Source organism: Podarcis muralis, chromosome 17 (genome assembly GCF_964188315.1).
Source record: "Podarcis muralis chromosome 17, rPodMur119.hap1.1, whole genome shotgun sequence".
NCBI classification, from domain to species: domain Eukaryota; kingdom Metazoa; phylum Chordata; class Lepidosauria; order Squamata; family Lacertidae; genus Podarcis; species Podarcis muralis.
The window spans coordinates 26,486,378-26,510,536 of NC_135671.1; the positions used below are offsets into that span (position 1 = coordinate 26,486,378).

General features: G+C 46.6%; 1 protein-coding gene across 8 annotated transcripts in view; it reads left to right on the forward strand.

Annotated features, from left to right (window-relative positions):
• Window positions 1-24,159, forward strand: part of LOC114587885 (endophilin-A1) — a 277,955-nt gene that overhangs the window by 174,565 nt on the left and 79,231 nt on the right. Inside the window, exon 1 of one of the 8 annotated variants that reach the window (XM_028712502.2) lies at window positions 13,759-14,015. The exons of the other annotated variants lie outside the window; for them this stretch is intronic. Coding sequence (XP_028568335.1) covers window positions 13,971-14,015 — 45 coding nt within the window. The 5' untranslated portion in view covers window positions 13,759-13,970. Of the gene's footprint in view, window positions 1-13,758; window positions 14,016-24,159 lie in introns of those variants that run through there. 8 annotated transcript variants of the gene reach the window in all.

The following is a 24,159-nucleotide window of genomic DNA, read 5'->3' on the forward strand; positions in this document are numbered from 1 at the left end:
GGATACTTTCTTGGATGCCTAGAGCAGTGTTTCCCAACCTTTTTTGGGCAAAGGCACACTTGTTTCATGAAAAAAATCTCAAGGCACACCACCATTACAGCCCCGTGACGTCAGCGCGCAGCGTCACGCCGGGAGGGACGCACGAAAGTGTAAGTTTCAATTTTTCCCCCTCCCCCTTGCCTTCCTTCTGTGCCAACCGCCAAAAAGCCAAGAAAAAAGCCAAGACTTTAGGGCAGCAGGTCGACACGGAAGAAGCTCCTACCTAAGGACAGGTGCGACGGCCGTGTCCTCTTCTGCCACACTTGGCAGCCCTGCCTCACGGTCGTGACTCCCACCCTGATTTCTCCCCGCAGGTCGAGCGGCACAGGCAGCCCAATGTGTCCAGCCCAGACACAAGCCCCGCTTCCCCACTCTAGATCCTGAATGCGACCAAGTGCTCTGGACTCCCGAGCAGGGTGGGAAAGAGGACTCGCATCTGGTAGCCTCCGGGCTCCTCGCCTGCTCGAGGGATGGCATTGCAGGCAAGCTGCCGGCCGTCGCCATCGCCGCCCCCTCATGCGAGTGGACCTGCCCGGAGTGGTGGGCCGGGGGAGGCTCGCTCTCTGTGGGGATGTGGCCCGCACGCGTGGCCCCGCTTCCTCCTGCCCAGGGCTGAGCTCCTTACCTGCGATCTCGGGCTCGCGCACGCGGATCCCACTTATTCTGAAGCTCGCACCACTAGCCGGGGCTCTCACACCGTGCCAGGGCGAGGCGGCGCGGCCCACTGACGTCATCGCGGCTCGCCGCCGCCCTCGACTTCCCTGTTCCCTCCCCTCCCTCGGGTCGCCGTGGTTACCGAGGACTGCAAGCTGCTCGGGCGAGCGTGGGGCATTAAGTGGGAGAAGGAAAATTAAAATTAAAACTCGCCTGAAGGCCGCCTCTCCGGATACAGTGGTGCCTCGCAATACGAAATTAATTCGTTCCGCAAGTCTCTTCGTCTTGCGAGTTTTTCGTCTTGCGATGCACGGTTTCCCATAGGAATGCATTGAAAATCAATTAATGCGTTCCTAGGGAAACCTTCTTCAGACCAGGTCCGGGGACAGTCTGTCCCCCGACCTCTTCTGAAGGCTGGGGGGGGGGACAAGGGCTTTTCTTCCCACCCCCAGCATTTTAAAAAACCCCGGGACAGCGGAGGACTTCTCCGCTGTCCGGGGCAATCTTAAAATGCTGGCGGGCGGCATTTTAAAATCGCCCGGGACAGCGGAGGACTTCCGTACGCTGCTCTGGTTCTCCAGAAGCGGCTTAGTCATGCTGGCCACATGACCCGGAAGCTGTACGCCAATAAAGCGAGATGAGCGCCGCAACACCAGAGTTAGTCACGACTGGACCTAATGGTCAGGGGTCCCTTTACCTTTACCTTTAACTCTTATTGAACACAGTGGGACTTCTGAGTGGGCTTGCATAAGATGGCATTGGAAATGTCCTTCAGTTTCACTAAGCTTGTTTAAAGCAGGCAAAGAGTCGCAAGTTGGCCCAGTCCAAAGAGGGTGTGTTCCAAGTTGTATACACATCTCTGTGCACTTGTCATCTTTCTTCAGTTGAGAGATCATGTTTACACATGCAAAGTGATTTCTCCATTCAAGTGAAGGAGAAGATGCTTACAGGCCCACGAGAAATCATCTGACTAGTGTTGCGTTGCCCAAACTTGGCTCCAGCTGTTTTGGGACTACAACTCCCATTATCCCTAGCTAGCAAGACCAGTGGTCAGGAATGGTGGGAATTGTAGTCCCAAAACAGCTGGAGACTCAAGTTTGAGAAACACTGGACTAGAATAAGAGCAGCAACTGTATACAGTCATACATTGGTTCTCAGATGCCTTGTGACTTGAACGTTTTGGCTCCCAAACACCGCAAACCCAGAAGTGAGTGTTTTTGGAAGCCAAATATCTGACACAGCTTCGGATTGAGTGCAGGAAACTCCTGCAGCCAATCAGAAGCCATTCCTTGGCTTTTGACTGCTTTCGGAAGTCGAACGGACTTCCGGAACGGATTCCGTTTGAGAACCAAGGCACGACTGTACATTCAAAATGATCTTAAACTGCTTGAGACGATCTTTGACTTTCAGTACCATTTGGTATCAACAGGTTGTGTGTGTGTGTGTGTGTGTGTGACTAGATGAAACCTCATTACCTAGTCTAAACAAGAAACAAATAAATTCAGTGACTATATGAAATGACTTCCATAGGTCTAGTTACAGGTAGGTAGCCATGTTGGTCTGCGTAGTCGAAATAAAATAAAAAAATTCCTTCCAGTAGCACCTTAAGAGACCAACTAAGTTTGTAATTGGTATGAGTTTTCATGTGCATGCACACTTCTTCAGATACCGTATCCACGTTCATTATTGGTTAATTATAATAACAATAACAACAACAACAACAACAACAACAACAACAACAACAACAACAACAACAACAACAACAACAAACTTTATTTATACCCTGCCCTCCCCGGCCAAAGCATTCCATTCTTTACAGCGATATTTTTTTTTAAGTGATAAATGCATACACATCCTCAATATTCCCACTAGATGGCAAACTTTAACTGAAAATGTATTATGTTGGCAGGGAAAATGAGTCCATCACATGTCTATTATCTCACTCTGCATATGTTTATGTTTTGACCCACAGTTCTAATAGAACTCTATTGGTTGTGTAGAAGATGCGATTTTGCACACACTGCTTGACTTGCTATTGGGAATGAAGCTTCACCAGCTGAACTTCCGTCTTCAAATAAAGCAGTACATGTAACAGAGACCTCTTCTCCTTCACATCCGGTAAGATGAGGCAGGTGGAGCCTGCTATTACTGAAGGACCACGGCAACTTTCTGTCTGAAATTTGGAAGGCTTCAGAAGTTATGACCATGCCTGCAATTTGCATCCAATTCTAGCAGGGGGGAAAAAGTTTAAAGGTTTCCTGCATGAAAGCTCCTGGATGAATCTGCCTGAAATATGGAAAACTTGTTTTATTCTAGTGCAGGCATAGGCAAACTCCGCCCTCCAGATGTTTTTGGACTACAACTCCCATCACCCCTAGCTAACAGGACCAGTGGTCAGGGATGATGGGAGTTGTAGTCCCAGAACATCTGGAGGGCCGAGTTTGCCTATGTCAGTTCTAGAGGGACTCATTTCTCTGCAAGTTCCACCCATCTATGTGGGGAGAAAAGTTAGGGCCATTTCTAGATTCCCCATTGTAACCTATTTGGGAGGGTAGAAGCAGAGCCTCAGATTTAATGGATGCTACAGATATAAGACAAATTTTGTGGTCACTGCATACCCAAAATTTAAATTTCCTCTTGTATTTCTTTTGGCCACCATCAACAAAATATGAAGTTGAGGGAGCATCAGGTCCCCAGGTTTCGGCACCCCTGGCCTAAATACCTTTCCTAGGAGATAACTTGGTAATTATTTGCCAACACTTGACCAATATATTATCAGTAAAGGTAAAGGGACCCCTGACCATTAGGTCCAGTCGCAAACGACTCTGGGGTTGTGGCGTTTGTCTGCAGACAGCTTCCGGGTCATGTGGCCAGCATGACTGAGTCACTTCTGGCGAACCAGAGCAGCGCACGGAAACATCGCTTACCTTCCCGCCGGAGCGGTACCTGTTTATCTACTTGCACTTTGACATGCTTTTAAACTGCTAGGTTGGCAGGAGTGGGGATTCGAACCACCGACCTTCTGATCGGCAAGTCCTAGGCTCAGTGGTTTAGACCACAGCGCCACCCGCCAAATGCCAAAATTAATTACACCAAGTTTTTTGTAATGTTGGCTAACTCTCTTTAGTTACTGCTTCTCTTCTTTCTGTTTTTGGTTTCACTACAGTTTTCAGTAATGTTTGAAGGTTGTAAATAATGATGGTGATGATAATTATAAATCTATATCCTGCCCTTCCTCCCAAAGGAAACTAGGCCAGTATGCTGATTGGGGTTTTGAAATTTGGGGTCTGTCAGCTGCCCTGCAAATTGCAAAACTGAAGGACAGGATGGCAAGATAACTTTTATTTTACCCTGTAACAGTGAGTTACAGGAGCAAACATTATTTAGCATTTGAAAGAATGGTTACACCAATCTTCTCGATCATTTGGAAATTACTGAGTCACCACCATCTTTTCTGATAAAAGTTAAATTTTCCAATTGAACACATGATGGTGCTAAAGTACAAGAAATGAAGCAGGTAGATTGGAGTGTTTGAGGAAAGGCAGGAGTAAGGGAATCGAGTTCCTCTCTTCCCTAACAGCAAATAAACCAACCAGCAAGCCATGCAATAGCACTGACACTTTGTGGGCACTTCAACCCAAAGAGAGATATATTAACAATTTATTAATTTTCCATTCATTTTGGAATTATCAGTCCCATCCAAGCACTTATAGAGAGTGACGTTTGTACTTTTGGAGCTTTTCTTCCTTAAAATTACAGCGAAGCGAGCCGAGCTGCCTTGATGTTTGTGGGTGCAGGATAGGAATAGAATGGATTTTAAAGTTAGTTGCAAATCACTGTCATGGCCTGGCTGGGTCAGGATGATGCAGAGAGCACATTGTCCGAGGACCTGGGGGAGGGCTCCAGTGGGATGTGGGGAGTCAGGGACCTCTGCTGGGATTGGAGCAGCCTATTAGTGGGGATGGAGGGGGGCAGGGGTGCCAATTTGAATAAAATATGGTGGGGGCAGTTAAACTCTGCCCCACAGAACTGATGGCATGACATGGCACACACCCACACCATTTGAATGGCATTGCCCATCAACTTTGGGGGGCAGCCCCCTCAAATATTTTATTGGGGGGGATGAAGGGACCTCGGCCACTACCAGTTGACTTCTGCAAGAGATTGGGCAAAGGAGGAATGTTGGAGACTGCCTCTCCCGCCGGAGCAGTACCTATTTATCTACTTGCACGTTGACGTGCTTTCAAACTGCTAGGTTGGCAGGAGCAGGGACCGAGCAACGGGAGCTCACTCCGTCGCAGGGATTCGAACCACAGACCTTCTGATCAGCAAGCCCAAGAGGCTTAGTGGTTTAGACCACAGCGCCACCCGTCAAATGCCAAAATTAATTACACCAGGTTTTTTGTAATGTTGGCTAACTCTCTTTAGTTACTGCTTCTCTTCTTTCTTCGTCAGAGAAGAAGAAGACAGTTCATATTTACAACAAGGGAGGGAGGTCACAGCTTAGAGGCAGATGAGAGAGAAAGCTGGGAAATAATGGGAGAGGAGGAGGAGGAAGAGGAAGCACCAGGGGGGCGACAGCTGATGGACACAGTGTCTTTAGAAAGCATTCAAGACCTCCCCTCCCAGAACTTGGCGAGCCTTGAAAGTAGGAGAGCAAAGAGCTCAAAGACAGAGGGCACTTTTCAGCATCCATAGCGATGACACGTGAGAGAGGAAGGGGGTGAAGACTCACTCGGGGCAACACCATTATTCCAAGAGGCTGCATTTCCAAGCCTCTCTCTGTGAATATTGAATAAAAAGCAGTTGGTAAGAGCTTTCGCTTGCCTTATCCGTTCCTGGCAACCTGCCGTGGGGGTTGAATCCTCTGCCTCCTGACAGCTTCTATGGAGTGTCTTAACCTGCTCTCTGGTCTCACCTGTCCTTGAAGGTGCCTGTAACATCGCCCACCTTTGCGTCATGGGATGCTTGGATTAGCTCTGCCTTCCCAGACAGGGTGTTTCTCCAGTGCCAGCAATCTCTCAGGAGGCAGAGATATCTCCTCCATCACTTGGGTCCAGGAGGAGCCCGAAAGGAAAAGAAAAGATAGTTCCACCTACTAGGCATAAAAAGAGATTGCAGAAACATTTAGAGCTCTAAGTTGTTCCCACCCCACTCCTATATACAGTGGTACCTTGGGTTACATACGCTTCAGGTTACATATGCTTCAGGTTACAGACTCAGCTAACCCAGAAATAGTACTTCAGGTTAAGAACTTTGCTTCAGGATAAGAACAGAAATCGTGCTCTGGTGGCACGGCGGCAGCAGGAGGCCCCATTAGATAAAGTGGTGCTTCAGGTTAAGAACAGTTTCAGGTTAAGTACGGACCTCCGGAACGAATTAAGTACTTAACCCAAGGTACCACTGTATAGGATAGCAAAGGGGTGTACAAGCCTCCAGCCCCTCATTACAATAGCTCTGTAAATAAATGATCCTCCTATCTGTTCTAAACTTAATTTCCCCCCCTTTATATCTATTTTCCTTCACTGGCATTTCAATGGGTCATCTGACCTTCACCTGTCTTTGCTGACATCCGTGAGGCCTGGTGGCCGGGCCGCCTCAGGTCTCTGTTGCTAGGTGAGAAAGCAGTTCGCAGGAGGTCCGTCCGTTCCACCTAAGGAACAATTTGCCAGCCTGTGATCTGGCATCCCATCAAAATGCAGGAGCAGATGGTCCGCTTGCCTCATATCGGTGGCTAAACCAAGGCTGACAGAACATTTCAAACTGCATTAGTGAGCCTAGTGAGATAAGACAGCAAACAGCTAAATCAGCCGGGATCCAAAAAGTCAATTTTCCCAACAATGTTGCTTACTGTATCTGGATAATAATCAGATGCTTGTCCCTCCTTGAAACAGCATGATGCCCCCTGGACCCTGAGACGCAGGCGAAGCAAAATAATAATAATCATCAAACATGCTTCTTGGACAATTCTCCTCACAACAGAAAAGGCCGGAAGGTATATTAGTTACTGCTTCAGAGCCGAGGAGAATAAAAGGCGATTTCTCTCTCCAGATGAGCCCTCCAAAGACCTTCTGCACTTGTAGTCATACAATAAACCTCAGGGCGAAAAATAAACCCATAGAACCACGAGGGAAAACACTCTGGAAGTCAGTTATCTTTGAATAGGCCTTGTCAAATAAATCAAGCTTCACTTGAGCCAGTGGCCAGTGGCCAGACTGGAGTCTGTTAATATAGAATAGAATAGAATAGAATAGAATAGAATAGAATAGAATAGAATAGAATAGAATAGAATAGAATAGAATAGAATAATACCTACGGAGCATAGGAATCATATATATCCCAGAATGGATTACAGCCCAAGGTGGTTGTTGTTGTTTTAAAAAACAACAACATTCTAACAATAAAATTATATTTCCAAGTAATAAAAACAGTTAAGAAAGCAGCAGCATAAGGCAGCAAGAACAATCATCTCAAAAGCTGAAGCAACAGCAGATCAAATGAAAAAAGAAAGCTGAACACAGAAAGCTCAGGACAAAAGAAAGCAGAGCAGGGCTTCCTTGGCACGTTTGGTCGTAAGTGAAATGGGGAGCTAGAAAAAAAGGACACGTAAATCTATTTCGTTCAGACTCCAAATCTGAATCACTAAAGAGCAATAGAGCTATTTATGCACAGCGCGCTGGTAACACATTAGCCCAAATCTCTGTAGGACTTTGTCTAGTGGTTTCATCTGTGGTAAAGAGCATTGGGGAGAAGATACAACCTCTTGCACCCAGGAGCTGAAGTCCGTGCATTAGTTTTTCATCCCCATCTTCTAGAATCCATAATGACCCCAAAGGACCTCAGCAGGGTTCTTCCTAAACCCACCCTTGAAAGAGGACCCAGAAGGAAACTATAGGACTCAGCTACATTAAGTCAAAAAAACAACACTTTGATTGCATTATAAACATGCAACACCAGATGGCACCGGAGAGCAAAAAAATTCTATGCGATTTTTTATGTAGTGTTTTTTTCTTCTGTTATAACAATTTGATTTCTGACTTACTTATAGCGCTTACCCCCCATCCCCGTGTGTAGATCCATCCTATGTTGATGGTACTGAAAGATGCTGAGAGGTTCAGAGTCGCATCCCCCCCCCCCCATCTGTCTCCTGGTACGAGCTGTTTACGAAGGCTTCTGTCCCAAATTAGCTGCATCCAAGATGATTAGCTTCATTAGAGTAAATGCAGAGTTGGGTGACACGCTCCAAGCATTTTACCTAAGATTGGAATAATTGAACCTGAACAATAATTTTTAGATTTCAAATATGGTTTCTTACAGAGAGGACATGCTACTGCCCCACTGTGGACGAGTTACACAGCTGTCCCACATTTACAACCTCAGAGGTCCAGACTGTTGAATGCTCTCCTTGTTGTCTAAATCATACAGGAGGGGAGATGTGCATAGCTGGCCTTACTTCTTGAAGAATTCTGGCACTTTCTCCAGGCAGAACACTGAAAACTATGCACAGAGATCGGATCATTCCAACATTTCCACCTCTTGCCAGCTCCTAACTCCCCAGCAATGCCAGTGCGCATTGCTGTTCCCCCCTGCAAATACAGTCATGCCACATTGGGCAATTCTTGCAGCTGCAGGAGGAGGCGCATGGCTGTGCGTGCACGCATGCAAGGAGGGATGCAATTAATGTGCTGAGAGCAGCTGCACAGCATGCATGCAGAGTGCGGAATTGACTAGAGGCAGAAGCAAAGATCTGGAAGCCTGAAATCATTACGAAACAAATTAGTTTCATAATAAGATATATCAATCTTTGAGAGGAAATTGAATGCGGAGTGTGCTTAAAATAATTAGAAAGGAACGGATTTGCAAGTGACTAGTGATTAGGAGGCTAGAACTGTGTTCTCATGTATAATGGATTATTTTTGGTTTTGTAAATATATCTGAGCAGGACTGATATTCAGCAACCCACAGCTTTTGACAACGCTTTTTTTAGGGAGCACTTTTTTTTATTATTTGCTGCAGCATCCTGTGAAATACTGTTCTTGTTTCTTGTGCTTAGTTTTGGTTCTTATGTTTCTCAGAGAAAGCAGGTGGTGAAGAAAAACATCCCAGCAACAGGTATCAGCTCCCAGGGACTGTGCAGAGGAGTCTGCAGCAATCTACAGTTGCAGTTTGAGTGTGGCTCGTTGGCAGGTTATGGCACAACCCCATCAAAGACTGAGCTCTCCTCGTGTTATTCTCTGTGCAATATGCTGGAGGCCGGAGAGCAAAAGATAAGTGGGAATCTGGCAGGGCTCCACTTTAAGACTATTAGAACTGAAAACTGGCAATGTTGGATCTGTGCAAGTTTAGACTACCTCTGTGTCCTGTTCCCAGTGGCAGGCCACAAGCCTCTGGTATAATAATAATAATAATAATAATAATAATAATAATAATAATAATAATAATTTATTATTTATACCATGCCCATCTGGCTGGGTTTCCCCAGCCACTCTGGGTGGCTTCCAACAAAATATTAAAATACAATAGTCTGCCAAACATTAAAAACTTCCCTAAACAGGGCTGCCTTCAGATGTCTTCTAAAAGTCTGGTAGTTGTTTTTCCTCTTTGACATCTGATGGGAGGGCGTTCCACAGGGCAGGTGCCACCACCGAGAAGGCCCTCTGCCTGGTTCCCTGTAACTTGGCTTCTTGCAGTGAGGGAACTGCCAGAAGGCTCTTGGAGCTGGATCTCAAGGTCCGGGCTGAACGATGGGGGTGGAGACGCTTCTTCAGGTCTACTGGGCCCAGGCCGTTTAGGGTTTTAAAGCTCAGCACCAACACTTTGAATTGTGCTTGGAAATGTACTGGGAGCCAATGTACATCTTTCAGGACCGGTGTTATGTGGTCTCGGCGGCCACTCCCAGTCAACAGTCTAGCTGCCGCATTCTGGATTAGTTGTAGTTTCTGGGTCACCTTCAAAGGTAGCCCCATGTAGAGCGCATGGCAGTAGTTCAAGCCGGAGATAACCAGAGCATGCACCACTCTGGCGAGACAGTCCGCGGGCAGCTACGGTCTCATCCTGCGTACCAGGTGGAGCTTGTAGACAGCCGCCCTGGATACTGAATTAATCTGCACCTCCATGGACAGCTGTGAGTCCAAAATGAATCCCAGGCTGTGCATCTGGTCCTTCAGGGGCACAGTTATCCCATTCAGGACCAGGCAGTCCTCCACACCTGCCCCCCCCCAAAACAGTACTTCTATCTTGTCAGGATTCAACCGCAATCTGTTAGCAAGAACGCAAGAAGGGCATCATAAAACCAAGCCTTTCTCCTGCTGTGTCCCAGCATGTGGTCCTCACAGGTACATTCCCTCCGATCATGGGGGATATAGTTTACTGTCCTGGATGTTGTGTATGCAAATCTCAGGCTAAGCTGGGGAAAAGCTGATAAAAAAGAGCAGGGCATTGGGGTAATCTTCTTCTACCAGGTAACCACAGCCACCTGTCGCTTTGCAAAGGCATCCTGATCAAATCAGAATATAGAGCTCAGAGTTTACAAGTACGTGATGCTGCTCATTTTAGAAATTAGCAACAGAGGTGCCATCTGCAGTGCTCGAGAGCAGGGGCTGAGTAATGAAGCAGCATGGAAACGACAAGGAGTTTATATAGAGGATGCTTTAAGGAAGGGACAGTGCAGGAGCTGTGGGAAATAAGGAACAAAAAATGCAAGCAGGAAATGAGTGGGGAATGTCCTGGAGCTATGGGGAAGCCGGTGCTCCTTGGCCATGTTTGGGTACCTCTCCATAGTTTAGAGTACCTCTCCATGTGTGTTTCCACACACATCCCTCTCTGTCCTCCATGCAGGCAAGCAGAGGGCATTGTTGTTGTTGTTTAGTCATTTAGTCGTGTCCGACTCTTCGTGACCCCATGGACCAGAGCACGCCAGGCACTCCTGTCTTCCACTGCCTCCCGCAGTTTGGTTAAACTCATGCTGGTAGCTTCGAGAACACTGTCCAACCATCTCGTCCTCTGTCGTCCCCTTCTCCTTGTGCCCTCCATCTTTCCCAACATCATGGACTTTTCCAGAGAGTCTTCTCTTCTCATAAGGTGGCCAAAATATTGGATCCTCAGCTTTACGATCTGTCCTTCCAGTGAGCACTCAGGGCTGATTTCCTTAAGAATGGATAGGTTTCATCTTCTTGCAGTCCATGGGACTCTCAAGAGTCTCCTCCAGCACCATAGTTCAAAAGTATCAATTCTTCGGCGATCAGCCTTCTTTATGGTCCAGCTCTCACTTCCATACATCACTACTGGGAAAACCATAGCTTTTACTATACGGACCTTTGTTGGCAGCAGAGGGCATTATCAGAGTTCAAAATGCCTTGCGCCCAGGCAAAGACACTCAAGAAGGATGCAAAGCAGGGCGAGATACCCTGTCCCTGATTTAGGCAACTACGGTGGCTGTCAGAAATGCATCCCTGCTGTGTTGCCCTTCTCTGCCTTGGAAGGCTCCGAGACTGGAGAGGAGGGACAATGTGCGAAAAGCCAAGGAAGAACTGCACAGATTTCGTCAAGCACAAAGTCTGCTTACCTCTGCAGTGTCCCAGCCTCCTGGGAATCGAAGGCTTGAAAGCATTAACACCTGCTCATCCCAGTGGCTTGGCACCTGTTGCTACTAGACATGCAAATGAAGACAAAACGGTCCTCTGCCAGTTACATGGGAGAATAATGCAAGAGAAATTGCACTGAGCAAAGCGAGTAACCATTCAACTTATATCCAGGCCACACAATGATTTCCACTGTCATGGGAGTAATTTATTGGGTGAGCAATGACTTCACATGTTGGCTATGGGACCTTCACTTGCCGTGGCTTGAAGGTCGCATCGTTCATGGCTGGAGACAACTCTTTCTGTGTGAGCTACAAAATATTAGACATTTGTGTTCGGCGTTCATCATAATCATCGAATTCACACCTCAGCTACGATGATGTTGTGGAGTGGCATGCTGGGCACCCACAGTCGGGTCTCCAAGTTGGCACCCCTGTCTGGGAGTAAAGCTGATTGACCTCAGAGGGGGTTACTCATGAGTAAACATTTATCGGGTTTTGCTGTCATTTGCTAGCTTTGCGCAAGTGTTGTTTCAAGGCTGCTGGAGTATTGATGATTCCTGTTTACTCTCAAAACCAGATGCAAGTGGCTCAAAATATATCGGCTGAAACAAGAGCACACTCCTATCATTTCGAATTATATTTTTTATTAGCCTCCACAAAGAGAGCCCATTTCGACTGTTCAACTGTCAGCAACCCACTATGACTGAAGATTAAAGCTATAAATATATACAGAACCATGAACTACTTTGTTTTTTTGGAAGGTGAATCCTTCAGAGGCTTTGCTTGTATAAATGGATTTTGTGTGTCTCTGTGTTCAGAGCATTGTTATTTATTTCTGTGCAGTATTATCTTGTGTGGGGGGGATGAAAATTCAGTGTTAAAGTTTACGTGACTTTACTGCACTCAATAAAATAACTCCAGAGAAACCCATATATATTTATTTCTGAAATGAATCTTCCCTGTTTGTTGCATATCAACTATTCTTTATAGCTGAAAGAAACCCCTTTGTGAAAGAAGATAACTTAATAAATGTCCTCATCATAGAAAAACATTCAGTCCTCTCTGTATGCGTGCCCAGATCCTGTGTTAATTCAATATGTTACTACAAGGCTTCAACACACACAACAGCCCCAAAATATATCTTACCCCTAAGACCCACAAAACACAGCAAGACTTACTTCATAGTAAAATTTTGCATTATACAAAATGTGAAAAGGATCGTGACTTCTCTATGTTTGCGGTCATTTCACAATTGATTCCAAGGATAAGATAAAAGGTGCTTAACTTTTGTAAAGTTCTTGTTCTCTTTTAATGGCAATGGTGCCCACCCAAGAGGTGTCGGAACTGAGTTCCAACAAGTTCCGACTGGGGGGGGGGGGAAGCACAGAGTATAATTGATTTAATTGACACAGAAATGGAAGATGTATGTGTATTAATGAAAGTTTAAAATGGAAAATGGTTAAATGTGTATTGGTAACATTGGGGTTTTTCCATAGTAGTTTTTCTAAGGGGCTCTAAGCTCCTAAATGGGTTAATGGTTACCCGTTACCTGTTACTCTAAACTGTTGTAACTTTAGGTCAGGTGACAAAGGTTGTTGTTGTTTAGTCGTTTAGTCGTGTCTGACTCTTTGTGACCCCATGGACCAGAGCACGCCAGGCACTCCTGTCTTCCGCTGCCTCCCGCAGTTAGGTCAAACTCATGCTGGTAGCTTCAAGAACACTGTCCAACCATCTCGTCCTCTGTCGTCCTCTTCTCCTTGTGCCCTCCATCTTTCCCAACATCAGGGTCTTTTCCAGGGAGTCTTCTCTTCTCATGAGGTGGCCAAAGTCTTGGAGCCTCAGCTTCAGGATCTGTCCTTCCAGTGAGCACTCAGGGCTGATTTCCTTCAGAATGGATGGGTTTGATCTTCTTGCAGTCCATGGGACTCTCAAGAGTCTCCTCCAGCACCATAATTCAAAAGCATCAATTCTTCGCCGATCAGCCTTCTTTATGGTCCAGCTTTCACTTCCATACATCACTACTGGGAAAACCTTATTATGGAATAGGACATCCCTATTTTCATCGGAGAAATGTTGGAGGGTATGCTGTCACACATGCAACAAGCAAGGGGGAGGAGGACTGGAGGTCTCTCATATTATGTGGAGCCATTCATGAAGAAGCTGACATGTTTTATTATGTCTGTGTATATGTTGGAACCCGCAAGAGTGGCTGGGCCAATCCAGTTAGATGGGTGGGGTATAAATAATAAAATTGTTGTTGTTGTTGTTTTGTTGTTGCTATTGTTATGGAATTGGACATCCCTATTTTCACTGGCGAAATGGTATACATCGTGGGGCTACGAGGCTCGCTGGCACCGGTGACCGGCGCTTAATTCGGAGCAAGCGGGCGCAGGCCAGGAGCGTCCACACGCTGGAGAGAACCGGAGCGCGCCGCTCCCTTCTCGAGAGAGCGCAAAGAGGGAAGCGCAGAGCTTTCCCTTTAAGAGGCCGGCTTGCCTCCATTTGACGTCAGGCTGTTTCTGCACCATCGCCGGCATCCGCGAGCCCCCATTCGGGCAGGAGGGGCGAGAGAGGCAGCGAGCGCGGCCGGCCAGGGAGGGAGAAGGAAGCGAAGCCCAGCTCCCCCGGGAAGCGTCCCGCAGCCCCTCCGGCTCGTCCTCAGCATCCTCCCGCGGAAAGCGCGTCTCCTGCAGCCATGTCTGTGGCCGGCTTGAAGAAGCAGTTCCACAAAGCCACTCAGGTGAGGGGGCCGGGGGCGCGCGCAGAGGAGGCCGAGGAGCCCCGGGCAAGGAGGGAGGCGCGCGGGGGCAGCGGAAAGCGCGGGTCTAACCCTCCGAGTTAGGAACCTCCGGGCGCGCGCGGGAGGGAGCGAGGCGCCGGCCGAGGCCTCCAGGGGGCGCTGCGTTAGGGAGGGGGCGCTGGGCAATCGGGAGGACCGGGGGCAGCTGGGAAGCGAGCCGGAGAGGGTGGGGGGCAGGGGGCGAAACTAGGCTTTATTCCACCCAGGTTAAAGACCCAGTTTGGCACCCTTCCCAAAGCGCATTTGCGTGCGCATACACACACATATGGACTGGAAACCTCTCTGGCGCTCCTCTGGAGGCTTAACCCGGAGCAAAAAAAGCGAGGAGGGGAGAGGGTGGGGTGGGGGAACACATCCGAGATCGACGAGGCTCCCTGCTTGGCCCTGTGCCATTGCCAGGTCTTCCCAATTAAGTGGTGTTTTTGCACTAAATAGCGCACCTGCTCTGTGTGACTGCAGCAGAAGCTGGAAAGGGTCCCGGCGGAGGGGCGCTTGGCCGGACCAGGTCTGGCCAATGCAGGGGGCGCGATGGGTACCGCATTGTGCTTTCTAGGGGGACGGGGGATCAGACACCCGGTTTCCCCCTCCCCCCCGCTTTATTTCTCTGCCCGGCCTCGTTCCGTGCTGGGCGCCCACAACTGGCTCGCCGCAGACGCGGGATCTTGCGCTTCTCTCTCCTCCCGCCCTCCATCTCCGCGCTTCCCCCGCATTGGAGCAGCTCAGCCGCTGCAGAGCCCGGCGAGGATTTGTGGCTGCTTTTATCCGCCGCGCTGCTGCTGCTCCTGCAGCCTTTCTGGGACGTGGCTGGGGGTGGGGGGAAGGAGGGGGCACCGGAGGCTGGCGGAGCTTGCAACGTGCAAGCGGCTGCTGTGGAGGAGGAGGGCTGGCCAGTTGAACTATTTCCATACCCTTCCAGTGGACTATCCGGCCGGGACTCGGATTATGTAAAAATCCTCCTCCAGTGACCTTGCAGTGATGTAGTTACTGAGCTTTGATTCCCCCCCACCCCTCGCTGCTCCATCACACGGTGTCCCTAACCGTGCGCGCGTCCCCTCCGCTCCCTCCGCGCCTTTCCCCGTCTCATCAACGGAAAACCAGCCTTTCCTTCCATCACGTTTTCGACATCATGAATGGAAGTAGATCTATATTAAACTTTAGTCTTTAAAATGCCAGTGAATGAGATGTTTGGGGTTTTTTGCCTGGGGGTATTTTGACCCTCGAGTTGGATATTGCCAAACTGGTTTGTTTTGGTATTTTGTTGGGTTTGTTTTTTGTTTTGTTTTTTTTGTACAGGGCAAAGATTAAATCTGTTTGGTGGCAAAGAGCCCTGCCGCCTCGGCCACCCCTTCATTATAGGAGGGGAAGTTCCTTAAAAATATAATCCAGTGTGTGTGTCCATCAAGCTGCAGTGTTATTTCGGTTTAATCTTGTGTTGTGACCAGTGGCAATGCGCTTGTGTGAGTAACTGGTTTGGAGAGTGAAGTCTGATGGTTTAATGGCCTGTATTTCTGTAACCAAGGATTAGATTCTGATTTGGTTTAATTCACGCTGGTGCAAACCTGGGACAGGAAGGGGAATCAAATCCCCAATATCTGTCGGGTCACAGAAAACCTTCTGTCTTCCTTTTTTGAAGGCCACGTGTTATATAATGCCGCCTATGAAGTATCTTCAAGATAACGTCAAGCTGTTTAAAAATATCACCCTAGTGAATCTCCTCTGCAGGATGCAGTGCAGCAGCAGACCTTTCGGGACCGGCTCTAGCACATTGTCTTATCCTCTAGGAAATGCAGACCTTCCAGAATTAGGAATTCACAATGGAGCAGTTCTACTGGCACATGCCTTCATTCTGATTCTTCCGTCATCATTTACTTTAAATTTCTTTCATGGCCAAAGTGAGCAATGCAAATACTTTATTAGAGGGATGCAACACTGTGTTGCAACTGTTCTTCAGTAATAATAATTTATTATTCATACCCCACCCATTTGTCTGGGTTTGCCCAGCCACTCTGGGCGGCCTCCAACAGAATATTAAAAACACTATAAAACAACAAACATTCCAACATAAGATTAAAAACACATTAAAACATCAGTTGTTAAAAGCTTCCCTAAACAGGACTGCCTTCAGATGTCTTCTAAAAGCCAGATAGTTGTTTATTTCCTTGACATCTGATGGGAGGGCGTTCCACAGGGCGGGTGCCACCACCGAGAAGGCCCTCTGCCCTGTAGCCTCACTTCTCACAGTGAGGGAACCACCAGAAAGCTCTTGGAGCTTGACCTCAGCGTCTGGGCAGAATGATGGGGGTAGAGACATTTCTTCAGGTATACTGGACCAAGTAGCTTTGATATGAACATGACATGGCTTATCATCACCATGTCATGGGATCAGTGGGCTTCAGATGTTGCCTTCACCGTCTCAATATTTTAGTTCCTTTCTGTCAGTCTTCGGTCCCATCGAGAATGTGGTTGAATCTGTTTGGGAGTGTAGCATATAAATGTTGGCACTCTTTTGCTAGTCAGGAACATTTAGAGTAAAATGCTCTGGAGAAGATTATCCTATAACCAGCAATAAGAATTTTGAATTTTGTTAGTATTAACAGGAGTCAGTGGCGTAGCGTGGGTTGTCAGCACCCGGGGCAAGGCGCCCCCTATCCCGTGGATTTGCGCCCCCTAACCCGTGGATTTGCGCCCCCTAACCTGTGGATTTGCCCTAACCCCAGATGTTGCACCCGGTGCGGCCGGCCCCCCCTGCACCCCCCACGCTACGCCACTGACAGGAGTGGCAAAAGTCTTGAACTAAGCAGGCTTTAAAAATGAGATATATTAGAAAGATGGCCCAATGATATGAGGGCTGTTGTTCTATATGCACAACAGAGTAAGTCCCATTGAACTTGATCATTAAATAGATTTGGCAGGAAGAGGATGGCACTTTAGCTGATGTTGCATTTTAAATGCTGGTTTTGATCAATATTTTCAGCATTCTGACTCCAATTGTAAAAGGTGGCAAAAAATCCTGTGAATGGTTCAACACCCCACCCCACCCCGCTTACTATATTCTTATGGGGTTACACTTCTGAAACTTTCATGCTGGTTAAATAAAGTAGGTAAAAATTAATACTGCATGTGTCATAATTTTAAGGCCTATTTCTCAGCAATAAACTGTGAGATATAGTTCTGAAGGCGAATCACATTTGATATAACTCCTTTTAAAATTTCAGTTTTTAATATTGTGTTGTTGTTGTTATTGGTGTTGTTGTTTTTAAAAAGACTGAATAAGCAGGTAAAACTCAGTGCTGCAGAAATCTCAAAAACCGCTGCCGAAAACTGAATTAAACTTCTGTTATTAATTGTAGTTTTCTCAGAGATTTGCATTTAAATTAGTTTGGTCTCCATGAATTGTGTATGGCTGGAATTAAGGAAATGAATTTCGTGCCTCCTTGTCCTCTGCTCACCTTTTTAACCTATTCTGCCGTCCAGTTAGCGTAATACCTACAATTACCTTAACACCTGCAAATCCCTTTTAGCCTCCTACTGCACACTGTAAAAATAGGCTGTGCACTCTTTCGCATTCCATGTGAATTTTTATTTTATTTTATTAAACCTCTTGAGTCCTTTTTCAACATGGCACCTGTTCCTGGTTTAGCCTTGTGTGTGCGTCTGCAAGTTGCTGCTCACACATTGCACATTGCTTGGAATAGTATATTCAAAAATGGAGTGTTCGAGAAAAGAACTTGGGGGGGGGGGGGCAAGTGAGGAATTGCAGGGAAGGGAGATAAATAATTGAAATCGCTTTCCCTCCCCAGTAGCAGTAGCACAATTTAGTTCAGTTGGTTAGAGTGTGGTGCCGATAATGCCAAGGTTGCAGGTTCGATCCCTGTATGGGGCAGCTGCATATTCCTGCATTCTAGGGGGTTGGAGTAGATGTTTCCCTGGGTCCTTCTATTTCTATGCTTCTAAGTATAGGGTAGGTTAGTGACTCAGGGCCCTAGCCCTGAATCCCAGCAGCCTAGCACTATTGCCTTATAGCTCTAGTTCTGTGGTTTAGAGCTAGATGAACAGAAATCTCCTCAGTGTTCCCAAAATCTGTGTAGCTCAGTCTGGAGACAGTCTCTCTCTCTCTCTCTCTCTCTCTCTCTCTCTCTCTCTCTCTCTCTCTCACACACACACACACACACACACACACACACAATATTCTGGGAAGAACTGGAGATGGGTTTTGTGCTAGCTGTGAATTCCAATATTTGTTAAGCTGTTGGATGCTCTGACCTCTTCTTAAAACAAGGATAGGGGACCTCTCTAGATGTTGAACTCCACCTTCCATTAATCACAGCAAATATGGTCAGTGGTTGGGGATGGTGGAGTTCAACAATGTTTGGAGGGCCACAAACTTCCCACGTTTGCCTTAGAGGAAAGAGTTGTGTGTGTGCGATCAGGACTGGAGGAAATGTTTTTCTTCCAACCTTTGTAAATCACTCCTAGGGCTCTTTCAACAGTAAACGGGTTGGGTCTCCTAAAAATAGATAGCATTCTGACTGTGGATGGGAGAAGTTAGAGTCCAATGCACCTACTCCTCTGCCCCACTTCCCAGATGCTATAATAATCAGGTTAGGCTCTATTTGGCAGGTTTCCCCGTCATCATCTTCTACCCTGGCACCATCACTACTTATGTTTAGGTACCAGGCAAAATCATTTCATTTGCACCAGGCCTTTGGCCCTTAATTTTCTGTAGCTTCGTTCAGAGGGTAGAATGTGCCATTTTATAAATATGAATGTATGTTTAGGTTTTACTCCATTTTAGTTCTATGCTGGTTTTAATATATGCATTTGGTTTTGTAAGTCGCTTAGAGTTTCATTTTGCATAAAACTAATAAATTCAATTAATAATACTGACGTTTAACTGTTGAGTATTCTTTATCTCTTTGAGGGCAAACAACTTCCACGGTCTAGCTACTGGGTGTGTGGGCATGAGTTCGTAAGAATCTATTGAAGCCAAATTGCATAGTTTTGTGAACCTACTTCAATTTATTCTTTGTATTTATTTTTTGCGTAGTAATGCAAGCAAGCCATAGACTACTTCAGGTCAATCATGGGCAATTGTGTAGAGAGGCTTAAAATATCCCCACTGGGAACCCTGCTAATAGCATCCCTGCTGAGTAAAACTGAACGGGCATAAACCAATTTGGCAAGTGTGGAAGTTTACAGCTGGGAAGAAATAGGCATTTGAGCTTTAAAAGGCGTCCAAATAAGTGCTGCTCTGGAATGGCTTCTGTCTTCCTATAGTGATCGCTGGAGAAAGTGGATCAGTTCTGAAAAGAAATCCATGGGGCTAGAAGGCACTCCATAGACCAAGTCCAACCCCTTGTACAGGATTGATCCTCCTTTAATCCTAGCAGACTGTATCATGTAATCCAGACTATATGGTATATCACAAGTAGGGCAAGTACCGGTAATGGGACACATGGCATGTCCAAGTAAGCCTGCAAAATGCCTGGTTCCAGGTGTTTTCAAGCAATTGGTTTGGCTTATAAGTTGCACCTGGAGAAGGATGGAGGAACTTTCAGAGCTTCAGCTAGGCTGACCGGCTGCAACATATCTTCTTGCCCTCCACAAATGATCAGCGAGTCCATTATAAAATAAAAACGGCAAAGACACTTGCAGCAGGGTAAAGACCTGAACCTTTGTCAGCAGCTTTCATGGAGTGTCAGTCACTTGATGCATCTAGAGTAGACTGTAACCTTCAGAAACTTCTTCCATAATAAAATGGTTAGTCTTTATGGTGCCGCAATATTTGTTAATGTTTGTGCTGCAACAAGCTGACACGGCTGTGTCTCTGGGGATCCCTAAAAAGCAAAACCCAAGCACCCACCTCTGACCAACCCAACTTCCAGCCTCTTTGAGAGGTGGAAGTTGGGTTGGTGCATTGGCAAATGCACACAAATTTGGCCTGACGAGTCTTCTGTTCTTTTGACCGGGCTAGTCCATGTCATGGGCTAGGAGTCAGCTTTGCCTGCTGAACAGCAGCTTGAAGGGGGGAGAAGGCAGAGTGACTCCACCTGCGGTTGATCAGCCTCCACAGAGGAGAAGGCACTGATGAGAGCCAGCTGGTTCTGGTCTTCTTAAACAGAGCTCTCAGCAGCAGTTAGATGCTGGAAATAACACCTGTAGTTCTTGGCCCTACCTTGCTGCTTCCTGCTCTCCAACTGGACCCTTGGCTCTGTGATCACCTGGATTCCCTGACCTCTGGACTGTCTGACTTCATATGTGGATTCTGCTCTCAGGCAAGGGTTCCTCAGAGACTCCTAGCCCCTGCTTGCTTGACGAAGGGACCTGGACGGGGCTACGGCAGTAAGATATTGCAGGAGCAATAAACGGTGCCCTACCCAGTCCATTCAAGGACATTTTGGCACTTAAGACAGGAAACCAAGCACACCTTCCTCCTTCCTAGCAGTAAAAATACAACAATAATAATAAATGGCTGGTTAGCTATTTAATTTGCTGCCCTTTCACGACACCTTCAGCTGCCTGCCTGAGGCAGCCCTCTCATTCTGTCTAGGGGTAGGGTCACTCTTTTGGGCAGAAAGCAACCAACAGTCTTCAAGGCTGCAATTCTAGGCATGTTTCTCCAGAAGCAAATACTGCTGGGTTATCTCTCCACAACTCAAGCTGGAACATCATTTTTTACTAGATTGCATTGTGTTTTCAATGCTTCCTGGCCCAGGAAGCACTGAACCAAAGGGCACAGAAAGCTACAAGTCCCATGAACCTCAGGAGGAAATAACACTCTGGGATTATGTCTTTCATCTATGCTTTGGTAACCTCTAGGTTAGATTGCTGCAACGCTTTATATGCGGGGCTGCCTCTGAAGATGGTTCGTAGACTTCAGCTGGTGCATTATTTTATTTTTTAATGTAATAATTTGATTTGAAGTTAATTTGTGAAACTTTGGAAAAGTTTAATTAAAATTAAGAAAGGAAGAAACTACACCTGGTGCGCTTCATGGGAGACTTTGGTGGCCAGTAACAACATATTTGTAAACTGAAGCAACCCTTAATAAGTACCGGTATTTGTTTGCAGTAATTGCTGAAAGATAATTGTGCTGGTTTTCATTAATGCTACACGAACCAAAATAGGAGTGAGATGCCAGGTAAGGTAATGGTGGAAATTCAGTTATTTGGCTGGAGAGAAGGGAGTTAAATTTAGTATTTTGATCCGTTTAAAATGTTACGAAAAGGCCATTAAGCCTAGGGGAAATACGTCTCAATATTGCATTGATAATTAGTTTCCTCAGCATACATCTAAAAGCCAGCACACAAAGAGGGGCTTTCTTACAAAAGCTTTGCTAGAGGAGAAGGAGTCTGGACCTGGTGACACTGACCTAATGGGAGCTGGAGGGTTGGGCTCCATGTCAGAAGCTAATATAGCACCAGCCAAATTAGCTGATGCGTAATTTCCTCTGGAGATAAAATTCACCTAATTAACGTGTTTCCGACAATGCAAGTAGATGGAATTCTGCACAGTGATTTCTTCTTATACCAACCGAGAAGCCTAGCAGACTAATGCTATAAATGTGCTTCGGTGAGCCACCCAGCAGAGAGGCAGGGGCTTGGTGCCGAAGACCTGAGCTTTGACCAAGAACTCATTGGAGAAACTGATTTCCTTATGGGGTGAGCTGGAGCCAACTTGGCCTCATCACTAAAATTGGTATGGAGCCAATGGCCAGAGACCTCTCTTTGTCTGTCTCTGTCTCTGTCTGTCTCTTTCTGTGTGGCCTTGTAGTGTACTCTTTCGAGAAACCCCTACTTAGCTTCTCTTAACTTGGAAGTTGGGACGGGATGGTTTTCTGGCAGCAACCTCTCTTTGCAGCATGGCTGAGAGTAGCATTTGCCAAGATTCTGCTGAAGGCTTTGTGTCTAAGCCAGCCTTTTCAAGCTAATACGCTTTGGATAGTTTAGCCCCCAGCCCCAAACCAGCTTGTCCTTTTTGGGACAGATGGGAGTTGTAGCTCAAAATATCTATAAGGCTGCCCCAAACCTCCTCAGATGAACTGTTTCCATGCTAGTGTCCATCAGCTTTTGCATAATCCTCTTCCACCTTTGTCTTGGAGAAACTTACCGTGTGTGTATCATTTATTATCACACATACTGTGGTTACTTAACCTTTCTCCTGCTTGTTCAGTCCCAGAGTTAAACTCGGAATGTGAAGCCAATTCCCCTTTCCATCTTGGGAAAGACAAGCGCCTCAGAAACCTAGCCAACTTTGTTGTACGGGTTTGAGGGTGTTACAAATCACATTATGTTGTACAAAGCAAATGGAAAATGTAAGCATGGCAGGATCTTGCAGAGTTCTGTGCAGTAAGGAGCACATTGATTGTGTCGATAAAAGGTAAAGGTAAAGGTACCCCTGCCCGTACGGGCCAGTCTTGACAGACTCTGGGGTTGTGCGCCCATCTCACTCAAGAGGCCAGGGGCCAGCGCTGTCCGGAGACACTTCCGGGTCACGTGGCCAGTGTGACAAAGCTGCATCTGGCGAGCCAGCACAGCACACGGAAACGCCGTTTACCTTCCCACCAGTAAGCAGTCCCTATTTATCTACTTGCACCCAGGGGTGCTTTCGAACTGCTAGGTTGGCAGGCGCTAAGACCGAGCAATGGGAGCGCACCCCGCCGCAGGGATTCGAACCGCCGACCTTTCGATCGGCAAGCCCTAGGCACTGAGGCTTTTACCCACAGCGCCACCCGCGTCCCTGATTGTGTCGATGGCTGACCTTAATTTTTTATAGTTCTTGGTTACCAAACTGACCCTGCTAACCAGCCTCAATATAAGCTCCTTGTTTGCTCGTCCCCCGCAGCTGCCGTATTGACTGCAATATTTACCATGGGGGGGGGGGATAATTGGTTCACATCAAAGGGCTGCCATCTCAGCATTCACACCGACCTAAAACTCCATGCTGTTATTTGCCACAGCAAAGCAGTGGGGTGTAACAGCTGGTGGGAAGTGACTGGGATAGACTACCAATTTTATTTTAATTGCCTCATATTATTTTTTCCTCAGAAATGATTGTTTTTTAAAAATATATATATCTTTATTAATTTAAATACATTTATGAGAAAACAGATGTACATACAAGTAAACAAACATACAATCAAACAAACAACTAACAGAAAAATCAAACAAACCACCACACTATAAGATATAAGAAGATTAATATAATTATCATCATATATACTCCTGATACTGAACACAATTATAAAACTTATAGAGAAGAAATTTAAAACTGACTTCCAATTAATCTCACTGTACCTTATCCATTACTTTACACTGCACAGTTACATATTTCTTATATAATTTATTTTTACCTCCCTACGAACTTATATTTATACAATACAGGATCAGTCTAATTCTGCCAAGAAATGATTGTTGTGAGGAAAGATGATCTCCGTAAGCCGATGGCTTTCGATCTACAGTTGTGCTTTTAATGTTTCGTGCAGGTATTATTGGGTTGCCATCTGGCCCCGATTCCAGGACAAAGTGATTCCAATGGAATTGAGACCCTCTGAAGGGTGTTGTAAAAATTCTAAGGTCTCAAATATAAAATAAATGTATAATTCTTGCTTTTGGACCTTATTGGTCATGTGTACCACCAGCAGGACACAGCAGCGGGAAGGTAAATGGCATTTACGTGCACTCTGGTTTCTGTCACAGTATCCCGTTGTGCCAGAAGCGGTTTAGTCTTGCTGGCCACATGACCCGGAAAGCTGTCTGTCAACGAACGCTGGCTCCCTCAACCTGAAAGTGAGATGAATGCCACAACTTCATAGTTGCCTTTGACTGGACTTAACCATCCAGGGAAGGGATGCAGGTGGTGCTGTGGGTTAAACCACAGAGCCTAGGACTTGCCGATCAGAAGGTCGGCGGTTCGAATCCCCCCAACGGGTTGAGCTCCCGTTGCTCAGTCCTTGCTTCTGCCAACCTAGCAGTTCGAAAGCACATCAAAGTGCAAGTAGATAAATGGGTACCGCTCTGGCGGGAAGGTAAATGGTGTTTCCGTGCGCAGCTCTGGTTCGCCAGAAGCGGCTTAGTCATGTTGG